Raw genomic sequence first — 20,459 nt, forward strand, 5'->3', positions numbered from 1 at the left:
CAGCTAATAGGAAATACTATGAAATGATTTCAAGACCATAGTGTATAAAAACAGCACATCTTAGGGAAGACCTTCTGGAGTACAGATTTCTAATAACCCAGTAGTGATGACCACCAAAGTGATTTTCCTTGGAGGAAGGGAAGAAGCACACCACAATTGCCACCCAGGCACGTGCCACAGAACGGGACAGCAAACAGTTGTTACTTGGAGGCTTCCAGCACGATCTCGCATGTGCCCGGGTGGTTTGTAGGTGATGGGGCTGTGTGATGTAGCTCGGGTGTGTGCTCATCCTGGGATGTGGTTGTTACGACATGTCTGGTCTTCCTCGTAGCTCGTTATGGAGTTTTGCGGGGCTGGTTCCATCACAGACCTTGTGAAGAACACCAAAGGGAACACGCTCAAAGAAGACTGGATTGCTTACATCTCCCGGGAAATCCTCAGGGTAAGGAGAGCGGGAGCAACCCTGTGCCATGCTGTGATCTCCTCTTCCACTTGGAGCAGAGTCCTCAGCTCGTCTTTGCCGTTGCTCTCCCATTAGAGATAGCCGTCTCTCGATAGCCAAGCATTCTCTGTACGATGTTGGTTTACTCTACATCGCGGTTGGATACGTTCAACTCTGAAGACCAAGATGTTGGCCTGGGTGGTTTGGAAACCATTAGAATATACAGTCACCCCCTTGTTGTCACTTCCTAAGGAGTGAGCTTTAGCAGCCATACTGTCTTAGAGCTATGAACAAACATGGCCTCACGAGGGAGGCCCTGTGGAGCTCTTGTGCAGACACTGCATCGATTCAGCATGAGGGACTTGAGCACAATCATGTCTGCTCCATGTGGAAGAGGATGGGACACTCCAGTCACCAGTCCCTTGGGGCAGCGGAGGTCCTGAGTCTGTGGCTGTTAGACGGTGCACCTCACAGCTGAGCGAGCCTGCACCTCCTGTGGTGTCGGGGGTAGCCCTGCAGAGCAGCACTCACAGTTCTGAGTGCTGGTTCCAGACCTTCAGTGGCTTTGGCACTGGCTCTTAGAATATCCTGGAATATTTATGAAGTCCTAACGCTTAGCGTTCTTCACAGCCGATTCCAGAGCTGGCTAATAAGCTCAGAGCAAGTTTCTAAACTGCCGAGTTTTTAGCCACTAAGTGCATTCTTTCAAGTCAGAAGGCCGCCCTGACGGCATAGGAGGTTTTCAGAGCCTCCTATTTGGAAATTGTGTGAGTTGCTAAGGGACTTCTTTCTTCCACTACCACAGCTGTTCTGTCCCTTTCCCGCAGACTGCATACTTAAACTGGTTGCCGAGTGACTCATCCCTCTATGTTTTAGAAATAAAGACTCTGGATTCAAACTGAAGTTTTATTTCTTGTTTGCCTACTAATCAAAGTCTGGTAACGAGTTAGTCTTTTTTTTTTTTTATTACCGTAACTACATTTACTTTTTATATTTAAGATTCATAGAAGACTGCAAGTTTGACAACTGTCAACTAGAATTCCCAGAGAAGTGTTTTAATGGCTCTCTGTTTTATATATTTTATGGAGCCTTCAAGAAGGGTTCCTTCAAAAGACTGTGTAAGGTAGGGAGTCTGATGGTAGGAGAACCTGTAATCCCTCACACACATCCTCATTGAGTATCAGGTGCCTGCCTTTTATGGGTCTTACGGAGAGTTGAGCCTGACAGGGAGAAGCTGCTGTTGTAAGGGCCCGGTGATGACAGACAGGGTTCAGCAGCAAAGAGGCTGGATCCTAGAGCTGGCTAGGCATGGGTTTGAGGAGCTTGGCTGATGGCTGTTCTCTGTTTGAAAGTAGACGTCCCTTTTTGTAGGTAGTAGCTTTAGACTTGTGGGCTTTTGCTTTGGCTTCTCTGGTGCTGCAGTTTCAGGGACAGAGCACCACTCCGAGTAGATAAGGAGTCTGTGCCTTGAGCATAATTTTCTAGACATAGGATGTATCTTGATATCAAAGTTGTTTGCCTGTTTCTATAAACCCAGGGAGAAGAGGTTACTGGTCGAGTGTAATGTGTTTAGTTTAGCATTTTGTCACTATCTGAGTTCAGGAACATTGAAGAGAAGCCTAAGTTGCTTGCAGCAAGAGTCAGTGTGGTGGGAAATGTCATCCTTTTGAAGCACTGCAGATTGTTTCCTTTAGTAAGAACCCTCTCCGCTCATGCGCTGTCTATAGTACAACTTTTCTGTGGTGGAGTTTTAGTTCAAAACAAAGAAACACCCAGATTCCTTGCTGGTGTTGTTTGGGGAGTTGCTATGTGTTAGTGTTGATAGAGAAAGCAAGTGAACCCCGTGAGTCTTATAGGTCCTTGGACATCGTGGGGGTGGCTGGTTCCCATATGGAAAAGCCCCCTCTTGTCCCTCCAGGCAAGGGTCCTATACATAGACCACCACTGCCTCAAAGTCCTCTTGGACTAGCCTACTGAACAGTGAGAGGCACAAGGCTCTCCGGCAGAGCCTCTCCGTCCTTCCTGCCCGTTTCCTCATGCACATTCGAAGCCAGTTCTCTCCTTGTGGTAGAAAGCACTGTTTCCGACCGAAGATGAGAACTCAGGACTTTACGTCACCAGTGTTGAGGGGCAGTTTGACAGCTCTTTTGTCACATGAAGTCACGGAAGATGAGCTGAGAAGGAAAACCCTTTCCAGTTGATTTAGAATAGGCTGTTTCCTGAGTTGATGTGGACTTGGCATCTATGCCCAGGAGGAGTAATTATGGCCTTAGTTCAGGGTCAGACCCCAAGGAATTTAACTGCACATAAAGGAAATGTATTCAGTTTTGCCTATTTGTCTGATCTAAGGTAGCTAGCTGTGTTATGAACTATTTCCTGAGTAGAAGCAGCAATCCTTACCCAGTATGGACTAAGAAATGGGGAAGATTTCACGCACTTACTGCTGGAAGGGTATAGATTGCACATAGCCACAACCGTCTGAGAAGACAGGGCTGCTCATGTTTGTCGGAAGATGCCTGAGGGTAAAGCAGAAGTTCATGCAAGTTAGAAAACAAAAGTGAACCGAAGCGGTAGAGGGAGTCTGTAAGAACCAAGGGGCTTCAGTTTGCTCTTTAGCGTTTATGTTCCAGAGTGCTGAGGAGAGGGGCTTCCCAGTCAGGGGAAGCAGTGCCGTCTCCGAGGGCTTCTCCCCACCACAGCCTTATGGTATAATGAGGTACCCAGTAAGATGAGTAATAGTAGATAGATATCCCGGAGTCTATTTCACTGACAGATCAGTAAGTGAATTTAGAACCCACTCTGCTTGAAAAAGAAGTGTTCTGGAGCTGTCGTTGATAATTAATTCATCAATGCTCTTCTTGATAGCACAGGCCCGTGAGCCCAGTTTACGCCGCAGCTGGTGAGTCATCCAGTGGTGCATTACTGCATTTATGTCACAGGTGGATGTGTATGTTTTCCCACCACCTCTTGGGAGATGCTGCTGGACTCATTCTGGATACAGGGCATCAAAAGCACATGTGTCAGGAGTGTTTGTTTGCCTAAGGGGAGAAGGATATTTTATTCCTACACAAGGCCATTCTGGTGACAGAACCATTTTACACTTGAACAGATATCCAGTGAGATACATCAGCACTTAGCAGCTTGTTCCTCTGTAGTGGGAAGACAAGCCTACAGTTTTTAAACAGCCAGCTTTTAAGGCCATCTCTAATTCTTTTCTGTTCCCCCCCAGGATGAGTCTAGCTCAAATAAGTTCACAGGGTTCCCCATTGAAAGATAGACATTTGGTGTGGGAAAGGAGCCATCCTGAACACAAATAGCACAAATTATAGCAGAAAACCCACAGATAGCAATCTAAAGCCAGTGTCATAAGCACAGCTTAAAGAGGTTGTGATCATCCCAGAGGGAAAGCCCGGCCCACCGCGTTCTGTATGTGTGGCAAGGCTGACGGGGCCTTCCTGGGAATGCGCCAAGGGTAAATTTTACGTTCTAAATGTGGATCTACAAAAACTTGGCCCACGTGTGTACCTTATTATGAAAGGGTGCCCCTGGCCGTCTGTTTACAGGGACAGAGAACTGAGACTCAGATCTGCTTTTCTTTTCAGGGGTTGGCCCATCTCCACATTCACCATGTCATTCACCGAGACATCAAGGGGCAGAACGTGCTGCTGACTGAGAACGCGGAGGTGAAACTTGGTGTGTGCACCATCCTGGTACCAGCGGGCAGCAGGCTGTACCCCTTTAACATTTAGCCAAGAGTTCATCTTGTTAACACTGTTTGCTTTTTCTTCTTCTCCCCTGAAGGATAAGCGGACAGGCTTAGTGCTTAGCCAGCCCCAGCCTCCTCTCATCCCAGGCTTCTGTAGTGTCCAGATATAGCAGCCAAAGGGAGTTTTAAAAGTTTTTGTTTTAACTTGGTGTGAGGGGATGGGGGGCACTGATAAGGCCCAAGCCCAGGAACTCATGACTGCCCTACACTGACTTAAAAGTCATACTTTGTTATGTAAGCACAGTGGTGCCTGGCACAGTGCATTACTAGGACATGGGAGGCTAAAAAAATTGTGAGTCTGAAGCCAGCCTAGGGTATGAAGTTGGGGGAGGTGGAGGAGTAGAGGAGGAGGAGGGAAGAGCGAGAGAGATGGGGGGGGGGGGGCAGACACACAGAGAGACAGGCACACAGAGAGACAGACACACAGAGAGACAGACACACAGAGAGACAGGCACACAGAGAGACAGACACACAGAGAGACAGGCACACAGAGAGACAGACACACAGAGAGACAGGCACACAGAGAGACAGGCACACAGAGAGACAGGCACACAGAGAGACCCTCAGTGATTTACTCTGCTATTACAAGAAGATTCAGACTTCCTACCTTGGCTTCTAAGAGGTGTAGGATCTGACCCTCACTACTTTCCTATGCCCCACTGTCTGATGTCTCCACTTTTTCTACCCTACATCCCATGTTGCAATATGGGAATTCTATGAAGTTATTTTTTTAGTAATAGAATAAAGGATGAAGTAATAAAAAGTAAGCTGGGCTGTTTTCAGATACACTGGTGGGAGCAGCACTCACTGCTGACAAAACGTTGTTTCCCGTTGCTTCTTAGACCTTGCCCCAGGACCTTTGCACATCCTGTTTTTCCATTGGGAATTCATGTCCTCACTTTCAACATTAGTTTTTCCTGTCTGTAGGGGTTCTCTCTGACCCTCTCATCCGCCTTGGGCCCCTGCCTCCCTTCTCTAGTGCTGGTGATAATTTATAAGATTTATAATTCTCTTGGCATCATGTGGCATTTCTCAAATAGAAGAGAATAGCCCTCTTTACCAGAATATTCTGGGAGCACAGCCACCCGGAATCACTTTAGTCCTTGGCGTATTTTCATACGGTGCCTGGACGTCGTCTTCACGTTGGTGTGGGTATTCAGTGGATGCCTCCGTGGATGGCATTTCCTGCAGGTGGCGTTCTAATGCCTCAGAAACGGTCCCTGTCTCCCTGAAGTACACCTGAGCTCATCCCCATTTTCTTTTTTTCTTTTTTCTTTTTTTAATGCTCTTACACATTAAGCACGATCAGCGCCAACTTCTTCTACTAAAGGATCATGTTAGTTTTCCTGTGGACACTACATGGCCCACTCACCTTTTCTTCTGGGGAAGCCTGAGCCGTAGAAGCAGCTTCTTAATGCCCAGATCTCGGCTCCCTTCCGCAGGTTATCTGCAGGGGCTCTGCCCACGAGGAAGTCTCCTCAGGGCTAAGTGGAACACTCATGCTGTCCTTGCTCTGGTGTTTCCATGCCCTGACCTCATGCCACGAGACTGATACCCTCAGTCTTTCCTGGCCAAGGTGCTGAAAAGCCTAATCAGGCTATTTGTCCTGACTTTGCCCTCTGTGTGTTGAAGAACAGTCAACAAGTAAGCCAACTGTTTCTCGAGCTTGCTCTGTACAAGATGCTGGGATGTGTGACCCCTGCCAGTTGTCTAGCATTTTGCAGACCCATTTCGGTGAGCTGTGGGCCATCCTGCTGGGCCATGGCAGCCTGTGGGCTGTGATAATGGCGGCATATGCATCCTGCGTGCATGCTTTCTGACGACGCTCCCTCCCTCCCATCCATGGCTTTCTTGTAGCCAGCCATCATCATTAAATTCAAATAGAAAATAGAATTTGCTCTCTGAAATCCCAACTATTCTAGAGAATGTTTATTGTGGGTGTGTTTCAGGTGTGTGTGTGTGCATGCGAGTGTGTGCACATGTGTGTCCAGAACACGTAATGGAGGTCAGAGAACAGCTGTGAAAGCCGTATCTTTGCCTCCGTCTTCCTGTACCCCAGGAACTGACCTCTCAGGTCCTCACAGTGTACAGTGGGTTCCTTTAAGTTCCTTCATCTACTGAGCGATCTCACTTCCCACTCTACATTTGTGAGTCTCTGTTTAGTACAGTATGGTGTGTTAGCCCTGCAGTGCCCCTCGGCAGTCTGGGCTGGCCTCCTGGGTCTTCTGGAGTGGCCTGGGCTCTTGGGCTGCAGTTTTGACATTGCTGCTTTGAGGTGGGTGGCGGGGAATAGGGGAAAGGGGGTACAGCCCTTTCCAGTGCTGCCTCCCAGAACACCTTGCAGTAACAAAGCCACTGCTAGAGTTGTACTGTGGCAGCTCCTAGTAGACTTTCTTTCTCTTCTCTGTTAACTTGTGCTCCACTTTTTCTTACTTCCCTTCCGTAGTTGATTTTGGTGTAAGCGCTCAGCTGGACAGGACGGTTGGACGGAGAAATACATTCATAGGCACACCATACTGGATGGCTCCGGAGGTCATCGCCTGCGACGAGAATCCAGATGCCACTTACGACTACAGAGTAAGACCCCTGTCCTCCCCCCCCCCCCAAGCCCCTACCATTATTGTCATTGCCAGGCATTTTTGTGTAAAGAGTTTCATAACTTCTCTTGGTTAGACAAATAAATTGAAGTGATTATAGAGTGACCTCTAGGGGCTTGAAATCATAGTGCACTTTTTTTATCCAGGCATAAACTTATATTTCATTGTCTGAATCAGCTTGACTGTGCTACTGTTTTATTTGCCAATAAAGAGAAAACTTTTGCTTTCATGGTTATAGTCCTGGTTAGTAGTGTTAAAATTGAGATCATGTTTTAACTCTTCTCCTGTATTTCAGTATTTGTTGCCAATATCCAGTTAATGGGGATTAATTTAAACCATTATATACCCGGATTTTCTTTTAATTTGAATAATTTAAATATGTATTGCAGACTGATTTTTCTATTCCTTAATACATGCATAAAAGTTGAAACACTTTTCAACATTATCAAAATAATATCATGCTTAAGTAAATAAAAATAACCCCTAGGGCTGGAAAGGGAATAACTTCATAGCAAGGTTTGTTTGTTTGTTTGTTTGTTTGTTTGTTTTTACCTGAAGGATGCTTTTATTTCATTTGTATGACTGTCTAGAAATGTAACTAGGCATCTGGAACATTCTCTTCTGTCTTTGCAGAGTGACCTCTGGTCTTGTGGCATCACGGCCATCGAGATGGCAGAAGGAGCCCCCCGTGAGTAGCTTCCTTCTTTTTGAGTTCATTTGTTCTGTATAAAGTGATTACCTGTAAGAACTCAAGGACACTGGGCAGAACCACGCATGATTGAACGATTAGATGAAAGACCTATGATCAGGGGTGCCTGCAGATGTACAGGGAATTCTTGTTAACCAATATTACTTTTGTGGCTCTCTAGGTCTCTAACCTATTCTAGAAAATGAGATGCAGCATCTGAAAAAAAATTTTAAAGTCTTTTTATTTCCTAAAGATTTATTTATTTTTTGTTTTTTTTTTTTTTGTTTTTTTGTTTTTTTTTGTTTTTTTTTTTTTTGGAGCTGGGGACCGAACCCAGGGCCTTGCGCTTGCTAGGCAAGTGCTCTACCGCTGAGCTAAATCCCCAACCCCAGATTTATTTATTTTATTTGAGTACACTGTTGCTCTCCTCAGACATACCAGAAGAGGGCATCAGATCCCATTACAGATGGTTGTGAGCCACCGTGTGGTTGCTGGGAATTGAACTCAGCACCTCTAGAAGAGCATTCAGTGCTCCTAACTGCTGAGCCATCTCTCCTGCCCCCGCAGCATCTGGAATTAATAAGAGCTATTTTTTTTCTTTTGCATTTAAAGAATATTGATTGAAACAGTCCCTAACCTTTGAAATTTTCTTATTTTGAATTTACATATTGAGACATTTACTTCTTATTTATGGAATCTTCTCTGAAGATTTGAATTTGCTTTTTCTTGGGGGTTAATTCAGTAAACTGGTCAATCATAGAATTGACTTTTGATTAGGGTTGTGATAGAAATGTAGAAGAAGTAAGGAAGGAAAACATGTTTAGTATTTCTCCTGGCCTGCTAGGAAAGGTATGTCCAAACACTGAATGCTGCCTCGTAGCTAGTTAAGAATAAATATTCGTTGAGTGAATGAAACAGTACAGACAGTTAAGAATCAGTTGCAGTGCGGAGGTGGATGCCCACTGAGAGTACTCTGTCCCTTGTGTTTCCTTATATGGTATTGAGACGGACGTATTGCTATGTCATTTGTCTCAGTTTCCCTTCATGCTGGGATACTGGTGTCTGCTAGTCTGGTCTACATTCCCAGCTAACTGCCTTACAAGTGTGCCCTGACCATACGCCTGATCTTCTGTAACCTGCCAGTATATGTGTCTGCTGAACTCGCCTTTCTTGGAGTGAGTTACATAAACAGCAGTAACTGCACAGAGGCCAGCACCTCCGTTTACACTCAGCTTTCCTCTCTCCTCCGGAAAAGAGATGGAGTAAAAGACAGCAGTGTCTGGGGACTCTGTGCGCTGTGTTTAGGCGTTGGTTCTGTTTGAGGCTCTGGATGTGCCGGCTGCATTTCTGCATTGGTTCCGTTTGAAACACTCTTGCACTGTGTTTAGGCATTGTTACTGTTTATAACACTGAAGGCCTTTTCAAAGCTGTTCTGATCCTTAGACCAACCTTATAAAAACAGCCATTTTCATTATAATCTTAAAGGTGATTTAAAATTTAAAAACAAGTATTTTTTTCCTTTTAAATTTGAATTAATATTTTTCTTTGATTTATGAGACCTTTCCAGTGCCGATTTGAAGTTGTCTATTTTTGGTCTTCTTATATTTTACAGTTTTTAAATGGTAAGTTCAAGGTATGGACTAGGGTTTGTATCTAGGTTTCTCAGCTGTTTGGTATCCATGGCAATTACTTGTGCAAGAGGTTGTTTGTGCGTGAACCCCAGAGGTCAGGAGAGGGTAAATCCGTGCCTTACTGACACAGCTGTCTCCTTTCCCAGCTCTCTGTGACATGCATCCAATGAGAGCGCTGTTTCTCATCCCCAGAAACCCTCCTCCCAGGCTGAAGTCAAAAAAATGGTAAGCCATGTATGGATTTTCCCCTACTCCCATCCCTCTTCCAGATCCCTCCCTCCTCTCCTTTCTTCCCTTTTCTTTTCTTCTCCCTCAACCCCTATGGTTTCACTTCGTTCAGGAATAAAAATCTGGCCACCCTAACTTCAGTTCTACAAAGCCAGCATCTTCAAACAGTCTAACATGCATTGATTTCTTTGTGTTGTTCTGGATGCATCAATTTAGACGCTAATGAACAAGCAAGCTCTGAAACCCCATAATAAGAAGACAAGGTGATATTTTAATGTTTGAGGGTCTTTAAGTGTACTGTGTTACAGAGCAGTTCCCTACTAAACTGGCTACGATGTGTTGAAAGCCCTCTGGCAATAGAGTTTAACATTGAGGAAAGGGGTCTGGGGCCATGGTGCATGTTTGCAGGCCCCACGACTTATAATTATGACTACCCCAGGACGACCATTTGAGCCTAGGCATTTAAAGCATTCTGGGTAATAGAGCAAGATCCTGTCTGGGTGAGGGTGGGTTGCAGATACCATAATGATGTTTTATAAAATGTACCATCCAATTGTAGGTTTGTGTATGAGTCTTCACGCACCAGGCTGGGAATGGGAAAAGGACAAAGCTCTAAAACTATCTGTGGCACAAATGAGTGTGACAAGAGTCCCCCAGCCCCACTGTGCACACGCATGCACACACAAAGTAAAACCTGTCATTTCTGCCTCTGTTTTTTAAACTCTGGGACTTAAAGAATTGAGCCAGTGTAAGGCCGGTTGAAATGTCAGTACATGTCCTGCATTTGCCCACTGAGGCTGGCTCTTTGCTTGTCTCTGTTTTTTGTGACTCCTGTGGTCATCTGTGCGCCTCCCTGACCCCACATTAGAGAAGCCTTTTCTCTGTCCCTGTGCCTCTGCCTGCTTTGTGATATAGTGGTTAATGAGTACATTAGACTTAAACTCTGTTCCTTTAACTGGCTGCTTTTATGGCTGTGAGTGATATGTTAGCGTGCACTGCAGGTGTGACCACAGTAACACTGCTGACTGGTGCAGTGCATTGTTAGTGTGCACTGCAGGTGTGACCATAGTAACACTCCTGACGGGTGCACTGCATTGTTAGGGTGCACTGCAGGTGTGACCACAGTAACACTGCTGACTGGTGCAGTGCACTGTTAGTGTGCACTGCAGGTGTGACCATAGTACCACTGCTGACTGGTGCAGGTACGTTGTTAGTGTGCACTGCAGGTGTGACCATAGTACCACTGCTGACTGGTGCAGGTACGTTGTTAGTGTGCACTGCAGGTGTGACCACAGTAACACTGCTGACTGGTGCAGTGCATTGTTAGTGTGCACTGCAGGTGTGACCATAGTACCACTGCTGACTGGTGCAGTGCATTGTTAGTGTGCACTGCTGGTGTGACCACAGTAACACTGCTGACTGGTGCAGTGCATTGTTAGTGTGCACTGCAGGTGTGACCACAGTAACACTGCTGACTGGTGCAGTGCACTGTTAGTGTGCACTGCAGGTGTGACCACAGTAACACTGCTGACGGGTGCAGGTACATTGTTAGTGTGCACTGCAGGTGTGACCACAGTAACACTGCTGACGGGTGCAGGTACATTGTTAGTGTGCACTGCAGGTGTGACCACAGTAACACTGCTGACGGGTGCAGGTACATTGTTAGTGTGCACTGCAGGTGTGACCACAGTAACACTGCTGACTGGTGCAGTGCATTGTTAGTGTGCACTGCAGGTGTGACCACAGTAACACTGCTGACTGGTGCAGGTACGTTGTTAGTGTGCACTGCAGGTGTGACCACAGTAACACTGCTGACTGGTGCAGTGCATTGTTAGTGTGCACTGCAGGTGTGACCACAGTAACACTGCTGACTGGTGCAGTGCATTGTTAGTGTGCACTGCAGGTGTGACCACAGTAACACTGCTGACTGGTGCAGTGCATTGTTAGTGTGCACTGCAGGTGTGACCATAGTACCACTGCTGACTGGTGCAGTGCATTGTTAGTGTGCACTGCAGGTGTGACCACAGTAACACTGCTGACTGGTGCAGTGCATTGTTAGTGTGCACTGCAGGTGTGACCATAGTACCACTGCTGACTGGTGCAGTGCATTGTTAGTGTGCACTGCAGGTGTGACCACAGTAACACTCCTGACGGGTGCAGTGCATTGTTAGTGTGCACTGCTGGTGTGACCACAGTAACACTGCTGACGGGTGCAGGTACATTGTTAGTGTGCACTGCAGGTGTGACTACAGTAACACTGCTGACTGGTGCAGTGCATTGTTAGTGTGCACTGCAGGTGTGACCACAGTAACACTGCTGACTGGTGCAGTGCATTGTTAGTGTGCACTGCAGGTGTGACCACAGTAACACTGCTGACTGGTGCAGTGCATTGTTAGTGTGCACTGCAGGTGTGACCATAGTACCACTGCTGACTGGTGCAGTGCATTGTTAGTGTGCACTGCAGGTGTGACCACAGTAACACTCCTGACGGGTGCACTGCATTGTTAGTGTGCACTGCTGGTGTGACCACAGTAACACTGCTGACGGGTGCAGGTACATTGTTAGTGTGCACTGCAGGTGTGACCACAGTAACACTCCTGACGGGTGCACTGCATTGTTAGTGTGCACTGCTGGTGTGACCACAGTAACACTGCTGACGGGTGCAGGTACATTGTTAGTGTGCACTGCAGGTGTGACCACAGTAACACTGCTGACTGGTGCAGTGCATTGTTAGTGTGCACTGCAGGTGTGACCACAGTAACACAGAATGGTTTTCAGACTCCTCACTGGTACTTTTGTCTTAGAAGTTTGACCGTATGTTTCACTTCCTTTTACAGGTCAAAGAAATTTTTCAGCTTCATAGAAGGCTGCCTGGTGAAGAATTACATGCAGCGGCCCTCTACAGAGCAGCTTTTAAAACACCCTTTCATAAGGGATCAGCCCAATGAAAGGCAGGTTCGAATCCAGCTTAAGGATCACATAGACCGGACCAGGAAGAAGAGAGGCGAGAAAGGTATGGAGGCTCCTTTATGTGCTATGTCGCCTTTCTGACTTAACATTAAGAGGTCTCAGTCCAGTGTTGAAAGCACAGGCTTCTCTCTGACATTTTAAGTGCAGGCTGCTGAGCTCCACACCCTTCCCAGGAGCTCTTCTTTCCCTCTGTGCTCCTCCTAACACCTTCGCCTCTCCCTCTTCCTTCTTCCCGTCACGTGGTCCTAGGCCTTCCTGTACGCTTACACAGCAAGAGCAAGGTCACTGCAAGCCAGTGCTCCTCCACAGCCTGCCTCCCCTCTCGTGGTTCCTGCTGGATTCATGTCATATCCCTCACACTGATACACACGGGGAAACAGTGAAATACGCCTCTTAGAACACGCAGTATTTGGCTTTCTGAGTCTGGGTCTGGCGCTTGTTCTAATGTTTGCCCGGTGCATCCGTTTCCCTGAAGGTTCTTTGGCTGTGCAGAGTCTTCTGTTTCATATGTATGTTTGGATTACTTTTTTAAGTACAGCAAGATATTTCTATGTAGTGTCATTTTCAAGTGGCGTAATGTTTTCATCGTAGGCTCTGCATCAGGCTTATTCCTGGACCCTTGTTCTTTCTCAGTGAGTTTGTGGCTGTCATATAGGAAAGCTGCTAGGTTTTATATGTTAATTCTGTATCCTGCAGGGTCTTGAAGAGTCTGAGTTAGCATACTTTGAGTTCTTTCTTTTTACATCTTATTCTTTAGTTGGGCGGGACTTGAAACACTGTATCAAATAAGCGTCTAGTTCTAGGTTTTAGAGAATATGTTCACTGCCCCTCATCCCATACAGGGTTGTTTGTAGGCTTGCTGTATGTAGCCGTCACTGTTTAGAAGTGTACTCTTAGGCTTTGTGCTCCTACTTCCTTCAGGACTTTGTTTAAGTGGGGCCTCACTACATAAGCTGCAGATGGCTGGTGAGCCTTCCATCTCAGCCTCCCCGTGCTGGGGTGTGTATGTGCCAGGAGCCGGCATTCTTCTCATTTTCAGCTCTGTCCTGAAGCTTATTTATGTCATGTATTACATTTTTTGTTTGGCATAGCTCTGCGTCCCTGAGATAAACCATTTTTGTTGTGGTTTCTAGTCTTAATATATTCTTGAATATAACATTCAAATAATTTTGTTGGGAATTTTCCATCCAATGTTTCTTAGAGAAATGAGCCTTTAATACTTTTTTCTTAAAGATTTGTTTATTTACTTAATGTATATTAGTATACTGTTGTTATCTTCAGACACACTAGGAAAGGTCATTGAATCCCATTTCAGATGGTTGTGAGCCACCATGTGGTTGCTGGGAATCGAACTCAGGACTTCTGGAAGAACTGTCAGTGTTCTTAACTGCGGAGCCATCTCTCCGACACCTAATGGTCTTTTCTTACACAGTTTCTATTGGGTTTTGCTGGTAGGTCGTCTTGGCTTCATAGGATGAGTCTGCATCTGGCCAGCATCTGTCCTTCCTTAGACTTAGTTTTATAAGAATTCTTAACCACTGAACCAGTCTCAGTACTTGTTAGGGACCCATTTAAATGCTTATATCTTACAGATTTAATTGTGGTCATAGGCATTTAGAAGTTTATTTATCTCTCTATTTGCCAACCTCTGGAATATAAGTTTTCAAAGCATTTTCTAATGATCTTTTGGGTTTCACCAGCCCTATGGTAACAATTTGCTTATCATCTTTATTTTATTAATTTGAGTTTTCTCTCTGCTTTTGTTAGTTCAACTTGGAGTTTGTCGATCTTGTTACTCTTTTCAGAGAACTGGATGTGGCGAGTACTTTTGTGTTCTGCTCTTCCTGTGTCCATCTCAGTACTTTCTACGCCGCTCTTGTCCTATGCTGAGTTTGCTTAGTTCTTGATGTCTCTAGACCATTATTTGAGATCTCTGAATTTTTACCACATCTGTTATCTCTGTCATCTGTGTATCGATTGTCTTTTTATATCTGTCAGCATAATACTTTTTCTGAATGTAGATATGCCAGTGCCGTTGAGTTACTTCTCTTGTGTGCACTCTCTCACAGAAACTCCAACTTACCAGATTTTATCACTGGGGAAAGACCAGCTTTAGGGAGTGTAGCCAGCTCAGAATTCCCTACCTTTGTTGAGAAGTCAGTGGCTCTTCTCCTCATGCTGTTTTTACAAAGAGCATCTTGTTTTTGGTCTTTCTGACTCTGAGAATGCTTGCCTACACAGGCACCTGTGAGGATCTGAGCTCTCACGTTTCTCTTGGCCTTGTCTTTCAGATGAGACGGAGTACGAGTACAGTGGCAGTGAGGAGGAGGAGGAGGAAGTGCCTGAGCAGGAGGGAGAGCCAAGGTATGGACACCAGCCAGACCAGGCTCCACCGATGCCCTGCACTCTGAAACTCCTATGGAGCAGCGGGCCGCACCAGCTTGCTTCCTATCTGCCATTTTTCTCACCTCAGCCCTCTGCGAACAGTTCCCCACCCCAAACACTTGCCTCGTTTCTGGTTTTGTTTTTAACCCAGTTTTATGTTTGAGGCTGAGGAAATAATGCTTCTGACATTTCTTGCTGCAGAAGGCACAAATGGTACAAGTCTGCTGCCTGACAGAAGTTGGTCCCACACACAGAGGAGCATGTGGCTCAGAGGCCAACAGGCCCTCTGATGAGAAACTCCTTACCGCCTTATTTTCCCTATGTGCCAGTGGGGTTGCCAGCCTTTGGCCTTTTCCTTCATGTGTCTTCTACCTGGTTTAGCTCAGTGAAGCCAGGCAGAAGGCGAAGAAGAGTGGGTTCCTTTCTTATACTTTTACTTTAGTGATGTGCTTGCCTGCACCCGTTCTAGCTCTGGCCTTACCTTTGGTTGGAATCCAAACAAAACCAGGGTGAAGGTTACACTGAGACCCATGGGAGTTGTGAGCTGCAAATAGAAGTTCAGAGAGGGTCACAGAGGTTTAAGGAGGTGTTTCTTGGCATTCTGTATGGTACAGGCGTGGGGACAGCCCCCAAAGCAGAAAAGTGATAGCTGAGTTTTCTGAGCGAAGCCCATTCATTCACAAGGCTGCTGCTGTCTCTGATGTTAAAGAATGGTATCTGGGAGCAAAGCAGGCCTTGCCGCAGACCAGGTGAAAATGAAGGGGTGATGAGACCAGGGTGCCAGGACTTCTGTGCAGTGATGTAAAACCAGAGGTGAGAGAAGAGGAGAGTCCCAAGCAGGAATGCTTATCTACTAGGGCTGAGTTTTCAGACATTACTAAATGACACAGGATGATGCGAGCCTCTGGACAGTAGCCTCTGGAGCAGTAGGCATAGTTGTCCTGGTAGACATGTTGTTTGAATTCCTGGGCTCAGTCCGTGACCCGTGAAGGGAACTGGGTATGTGCCCATTGGGTCACACCCTCAGAGGCCCAGGTGATGCATGGAGCCCTGATAGACTTGTCCCCTACAGTTCCATCGTCAATGTGCCTGGAGAGTCGACTCTGCGACGTGATTTCCTGAGGCTGCAGCAAGAGAACAAGGAACGGTCTGAGGCTCTGCGGAGACAGCAGCTTCTGCAGGAGCAGCAGCTCCGGGAGCAGGAGGAGTATAAGAGGCAGCTGCTGGCTGAGAGGCAGAAGCGGATTGAACAGCAGAAAGAACAGAGGAGGCGGCTGGAAGAGGTAGAATGGAGAAGAGCTGTGTTGCCTTTTCTCTTCCCTACCCATGCTCTCACATCAGACACCCAGTTAGCTTGTTGAGGAAAGGGGAGCTAATAAGTTGTGAGGTAGTCCGTCCTTAGCCTGCTGCAGCGGCAGAGAACTCCTGTAGGGATGCTTGGCCGAGCACCAGCAGGCTTTGCACTCCTGGAGGATCTGCCTGATACTTAGGTGCACAATGTGAGGTGCAGGACTGCTCGAGACAGGTTTCCACTGTGCTTAAATTGACTTGCTTGGACTTGACCTATTTTCTCTGCCATTCTTGGCTTTCGTGACCCAGTTTTATATTTTTCTGAAACTTCAGACGTTTGCCTTAACTTCTGGGGTGGATTTAAGAGTAAAGCATTCAGACCAGTGCAATGGCTCAGTGCAGTGGCACCATGGATAAGATGTTTGCACCAGCAAGGCAAATTGAGTTTGATCCCCAGTTCCGGGTAGTGTAGAGAGAAAAGAATCAACCCCAGCAAGTTGTCTTTTTTCTGACCCCGCCACATGTGCATGCACATGGCCCCGGATCGATCGATCTATCTATCTATCTATCTATCTATCTATCTATCTATCTATCTATCTATCTATCTATCTATAAAGAGGGAGATTCAGAAAGCAGAGTAGTCAGTAAGGTTACTTGTATTTTATGGTAGGTATAGTTCACATGATTTTCACAAGGGCATTGATACTGTAAACCCTGGCAATGTAATTATTTATAGGTTATTTTTTATTTTTAGTTCACACGGATGTACTATTTCCCTGTAATTCACTTGAGAATCAACACTTTTTGATTTTCTTTTCTTTTTTTAAATTTTTTTTTTTTTTGGTTCTTTTTTTCGGAGCTGGGGATCGAACCCAGGGCCTTGCGCTTCCTAGGTAAGCGCTCTACCACTGAGCTAAATCCCCAGCCCCTTAAATTTTTTTAAAGATTTATTTATTTATTATATAAGTACACTATAGCTGTCTTCAGACACACCAGAAGAGGGCATCGGAACCCATTACAGATGATTGTGAGCCACCATGTGGTTGCTGAGATTTGAACTCAGGACCTCTAGAAGATCAGTCAGCACTCTTAACCACTGAGCCAGCTCTCTACCCCTGATTTTCTTTTCTTGACCTCCTATTACTTTATATGCCACAGCCCCGCAGTTCCTCGTCCATCATTTGACTTGCATAGCTATTCTTTTCCTCCTGTTTTTTTCTAGTAAAAGGAACATCAAGATGAAGCCCTGTAATGACATTTCTGGTGGGATTTAGTTTAGATAACTAAACATACTACTTGTCGCCTAGATCACGGGATAGTCTGTGTTGGCACTGGTGTCTTTGACCATTCTGTGGATCTGTTTGCTGCTTGGAGAAAAGCAGTGCCTCACTGAAGGGATGATGTAAATAGTGTTCGGTTAGGACTTTAGGGGGCGAGAAAGTGTTGAGTGCTTGCATAACTTTCAAAATGTACCTGTTGCAAAATTATTCATAAGACATTTGAGATGATTCTCACTGTCCTGTGACCAGAGCAGAAAACCAGAATGAGCTTGATGCTGACTCGAGGTAAGGGATAGGAGGCTCTGGCCATGCCCACTACTGTGTTCCTGGGCTGGTACTCCACTGCCCAAGTGGGTGCAAAGGTCACCCTGTGGGGCTGTAACTTGTCTTAGGGACTAGATCAACAGAGTTTGTTTGTAGCCCAGGTGGTGAGGGTGGCTTTCAGGCTGCGGTAGTGACACAGCCAGCTATTGTCTGTGGGGTAGGCCACAAGGATGACAGGGTATGTGTTGAGGCCTGAGAAAGATGCCTGGTGAGTTAGAGACGTCCCCCTCACACCTCTTCACTGGTCTGCTTGGCTGTCGCTTTCCTTAAACACAGCGAGTGACTGGAGAGATGCTTACGGGTTAGGAACTCTTGCTCTTGCAGAGGCCTTGAGTCTGGTTCTCAGCACCCACATGCAGCTCACAACCATTCTTGACTTCACGGCCACCAAGCTCACTCATGCTTACATATGCATACCTGCAGGCTAAACGCCCATTTGCTAAAAGTAAAATAAGTCTAAATGAAAGAAAAGAAAGGAGGAAAGGCGGCATTAGGGAAAATGAGATCGAGGGAATTCTCAAACAGTGAAAACCCACAAAAACAGAGCTAGAACGTTCCCCGAGCTTCTAGGACATCATCGCTACTGTAGCAAACGCGAGTGCTGTGGAGAGGATTCGGAACGGGTCCTGAGCCCCACCCAAGCCTTATATTATATACCTTATATTATATTTATATATATTATATAAATGTTTGAAAAGCTATTTTTATTCACTTTGTCCAGTGGCTAGCCTCAGTGGGACAGGGTTGTGAACTGTACCTGTTTTCTCTCTCTGGGCGGGAGAGCGGGTGAACCATCGAGGTACTGTCCAGTGCAGTGGCCTCGAGCAGACTCACTTCCGTACTCGTGCAAACCGCAGTGTAGTTCTCAGTGGTGAGGTGTGACTAATGGGCACATGCTGGACAGGCCTCGTTAGAGACTCTAACATCTCCCACATTCACAGGAAGAGCTGACAGAGCTTAGACGAATGCCCTGTACTGACAGGTGGGGTGCCATTGTGTACTGTCAGTCAGGGCAGCTGCTATGGTATCCACTGCTGTGTGCCGTGCGGATGTTAGAGCAGGCTGAGTCTCTGAGCTGAGTGTACCCCGTCTGTGGGATGCTGGGCGACATGACGCTGTAGAAGGTGCATGGGCAGAGCAGCCATTCTCACAGAGAGAGGCTTTCTGGATGGTGACCATGGACAGTTGGGTTCATTTTTCTGTTTTCTGTACAGTAGGGATGAGATCCTGACTTCCCAGGGTTCTAAAGAGAATTGAACCAGGAACACCAACTAGCTTGAAAGGCTAAGTGTTTGATACAGAGCCCAGGGCAGCGCCTTCACGCCTTCCTTGTTGGGAGCTTTGAGCAGCGGCGATGGCGCTTGCTTTCTTCTGCTGCTTTTGATTTCTTTTTGTTGTTCTCTCGCGCATGCTTCTTACTTTCCAGATATTTATCTTCCTTTGTCCTTTCTTCTGCCCTTTATTCATCTCTTTCTTTTCGTTCTGATTTAAGGGTCCTAGGTAGTTAGTGATGCCCACGCATGACAGATTTGCTGACCTCTGAGTGCCACAGGGTAGTGAGGACGCTTGCTTTCAGAGTGGCAGACCGAGCCTGCGAGGACTCATAGAACATTACGCCTCTGACCAGTCGTCATGAGGAAGCTGTTGGGAGCAGGGTGGTGTAGGGTAGTGGACCACTACAGCTAGGGTCCAGAACCCACCTCACTGACCTGCTCATCACCGTTGGCAAATCTCGTGAGAACTCAAGTTGCAGGTTCCTGCTAACGACACCCGTTCTACTTCTGCAGCAACAAAGGAGAGAGCGTGAAGCCAGGAGGCAGCAGGAACGTGAGCAGCGGCGGCGAGAACAGGAGGAGAAGAGGCGTCTGGAGGAACTGGAAAGGCGGCGTAAGGAAGAGGAAGAGAGGAGACGGGCAGAAGACGAGAAGAGGCGAGTGGAGCGGGAGCAGGTGAGCAGGTGTCGGCCCAGGTGTCTGTGGCCGGGCCACACACGCATGCACGTGTGTGCACACTCAGAGGTTTAGGTGTCTAACGGTTCTGGAAACTCCAATGACCTGACTCCCTATCTTGAAGAAGAATAAAGATTGTTACAATGTAGAGACCCTGGGAAATAGAGTCCTGAAGAGGATGACTTGGGACAGATGTCTGAATGTACGTTCGCAGGCTTGGCTTACATCCATTGAGCTCCAAATGTCTGGGTGATGCTAACTTTCAGACAGGGAAATTGAAAAACCAGCTGTAAGGAAATCATTAGTAGACGCTTAGAGTACGTACTGGCCGAGTGAGTGCTGTAGTCCATGTTTGCAGGTCTATTTGTAGCATTAATGATTTTTGGTGTGGTTTAGAGATGAAAACCAGATTCTGTAGACTTGTACTTTTATTATTGCCTTGGGAGTTTATTTGTAAATTCCTTAGATTATTTATACAAACAGAAGATAACTTTTCTTTCTTTATATGGCTTTCCTATCTTCGAATTAATCGATCTGTGCTTTCAGCTTTAAACAAAGAAGAAAGTCAATGAATGGAAGCCATTTTGAATATGCTCAGAGTTCATATTTAAAGTACTAACAACCATCGTCTTATCTTCCAACGCAGTGATCCAGCTACTACTCTCGACGCTCCTCCTGGACCACATGCACCCATGTTCCTAGACTCTCCCTGATGTAGCCTGCCTGTTACAGTTGACTTCTTGGCCCTGGGCTTGTTTGTTTTGTAGTTAATTATTAATGTTTTTATTGTGCTTACACCTGGCGGCTACAAATCTGTGAAAATGCTACCTGCTACTGGTCAGAAGTCACCCAGTCCACGTTTGATTGTGACAAGAAAATTGATGGTGGCATATTAGTTGTTAAGATTTT

The 20,459-nt window shown here is 46.3% G+C and overlaps 1 protein-coding gene across 52 annotated transcripts in view; it reads left to right on the forward strand.

Moving 5' to 3' along the window:
• Map4k4 (mitogen-activated protein kinase kinase kinase kinase 4) overlaps positions 1-20,459 on the forward strand; it is a 125,632-nt gene that overhangs the window by 75,533 nt on the left and 29,640 nt on the right. For all 52 annotated transcript variants that reach the window (XM_087565186.1, XM_087565187.1, XM_087565188.1 and 49 more), the window contains 9 exon segments: positions 332-442; positions 4,045-4,135; positions 6,655-6,785; positions 7,439-7,493; positions 9,271-9,349; positions 12,190-12,365; positions 14,614-14,686; positions 15,780-15,990; positions 19,389-19,550. In XM_087565186.1, the coding sequence (XP_087421312.1) occupies positions 332-442; positions 4,045-4,135; positions 6,655-6,785; positions 7,439-7,493; positions 9,271-9,349; positions 12,190-12,365; positions 14,614-14,686; positions 15,780-15,990; positions 19,389-19,550 (1,089 nt within the window).

This window comes from Rattus norvegicus, chromosome 9 (genome assembly GCF_021556685.1).
Source record: "Rattus norvegicus strain SHRSP/BbbUtx chromosome 9, alternate assembly SHRSP_T2T, whole genome shotgun sequence".
NCBI classification, from domain to species: domain Eukaryota; kingdom Metazoa; phylum Chordata; class Mammalia; order Rodentia; family Muridae; genus Rattus; species Rattus norvegicus.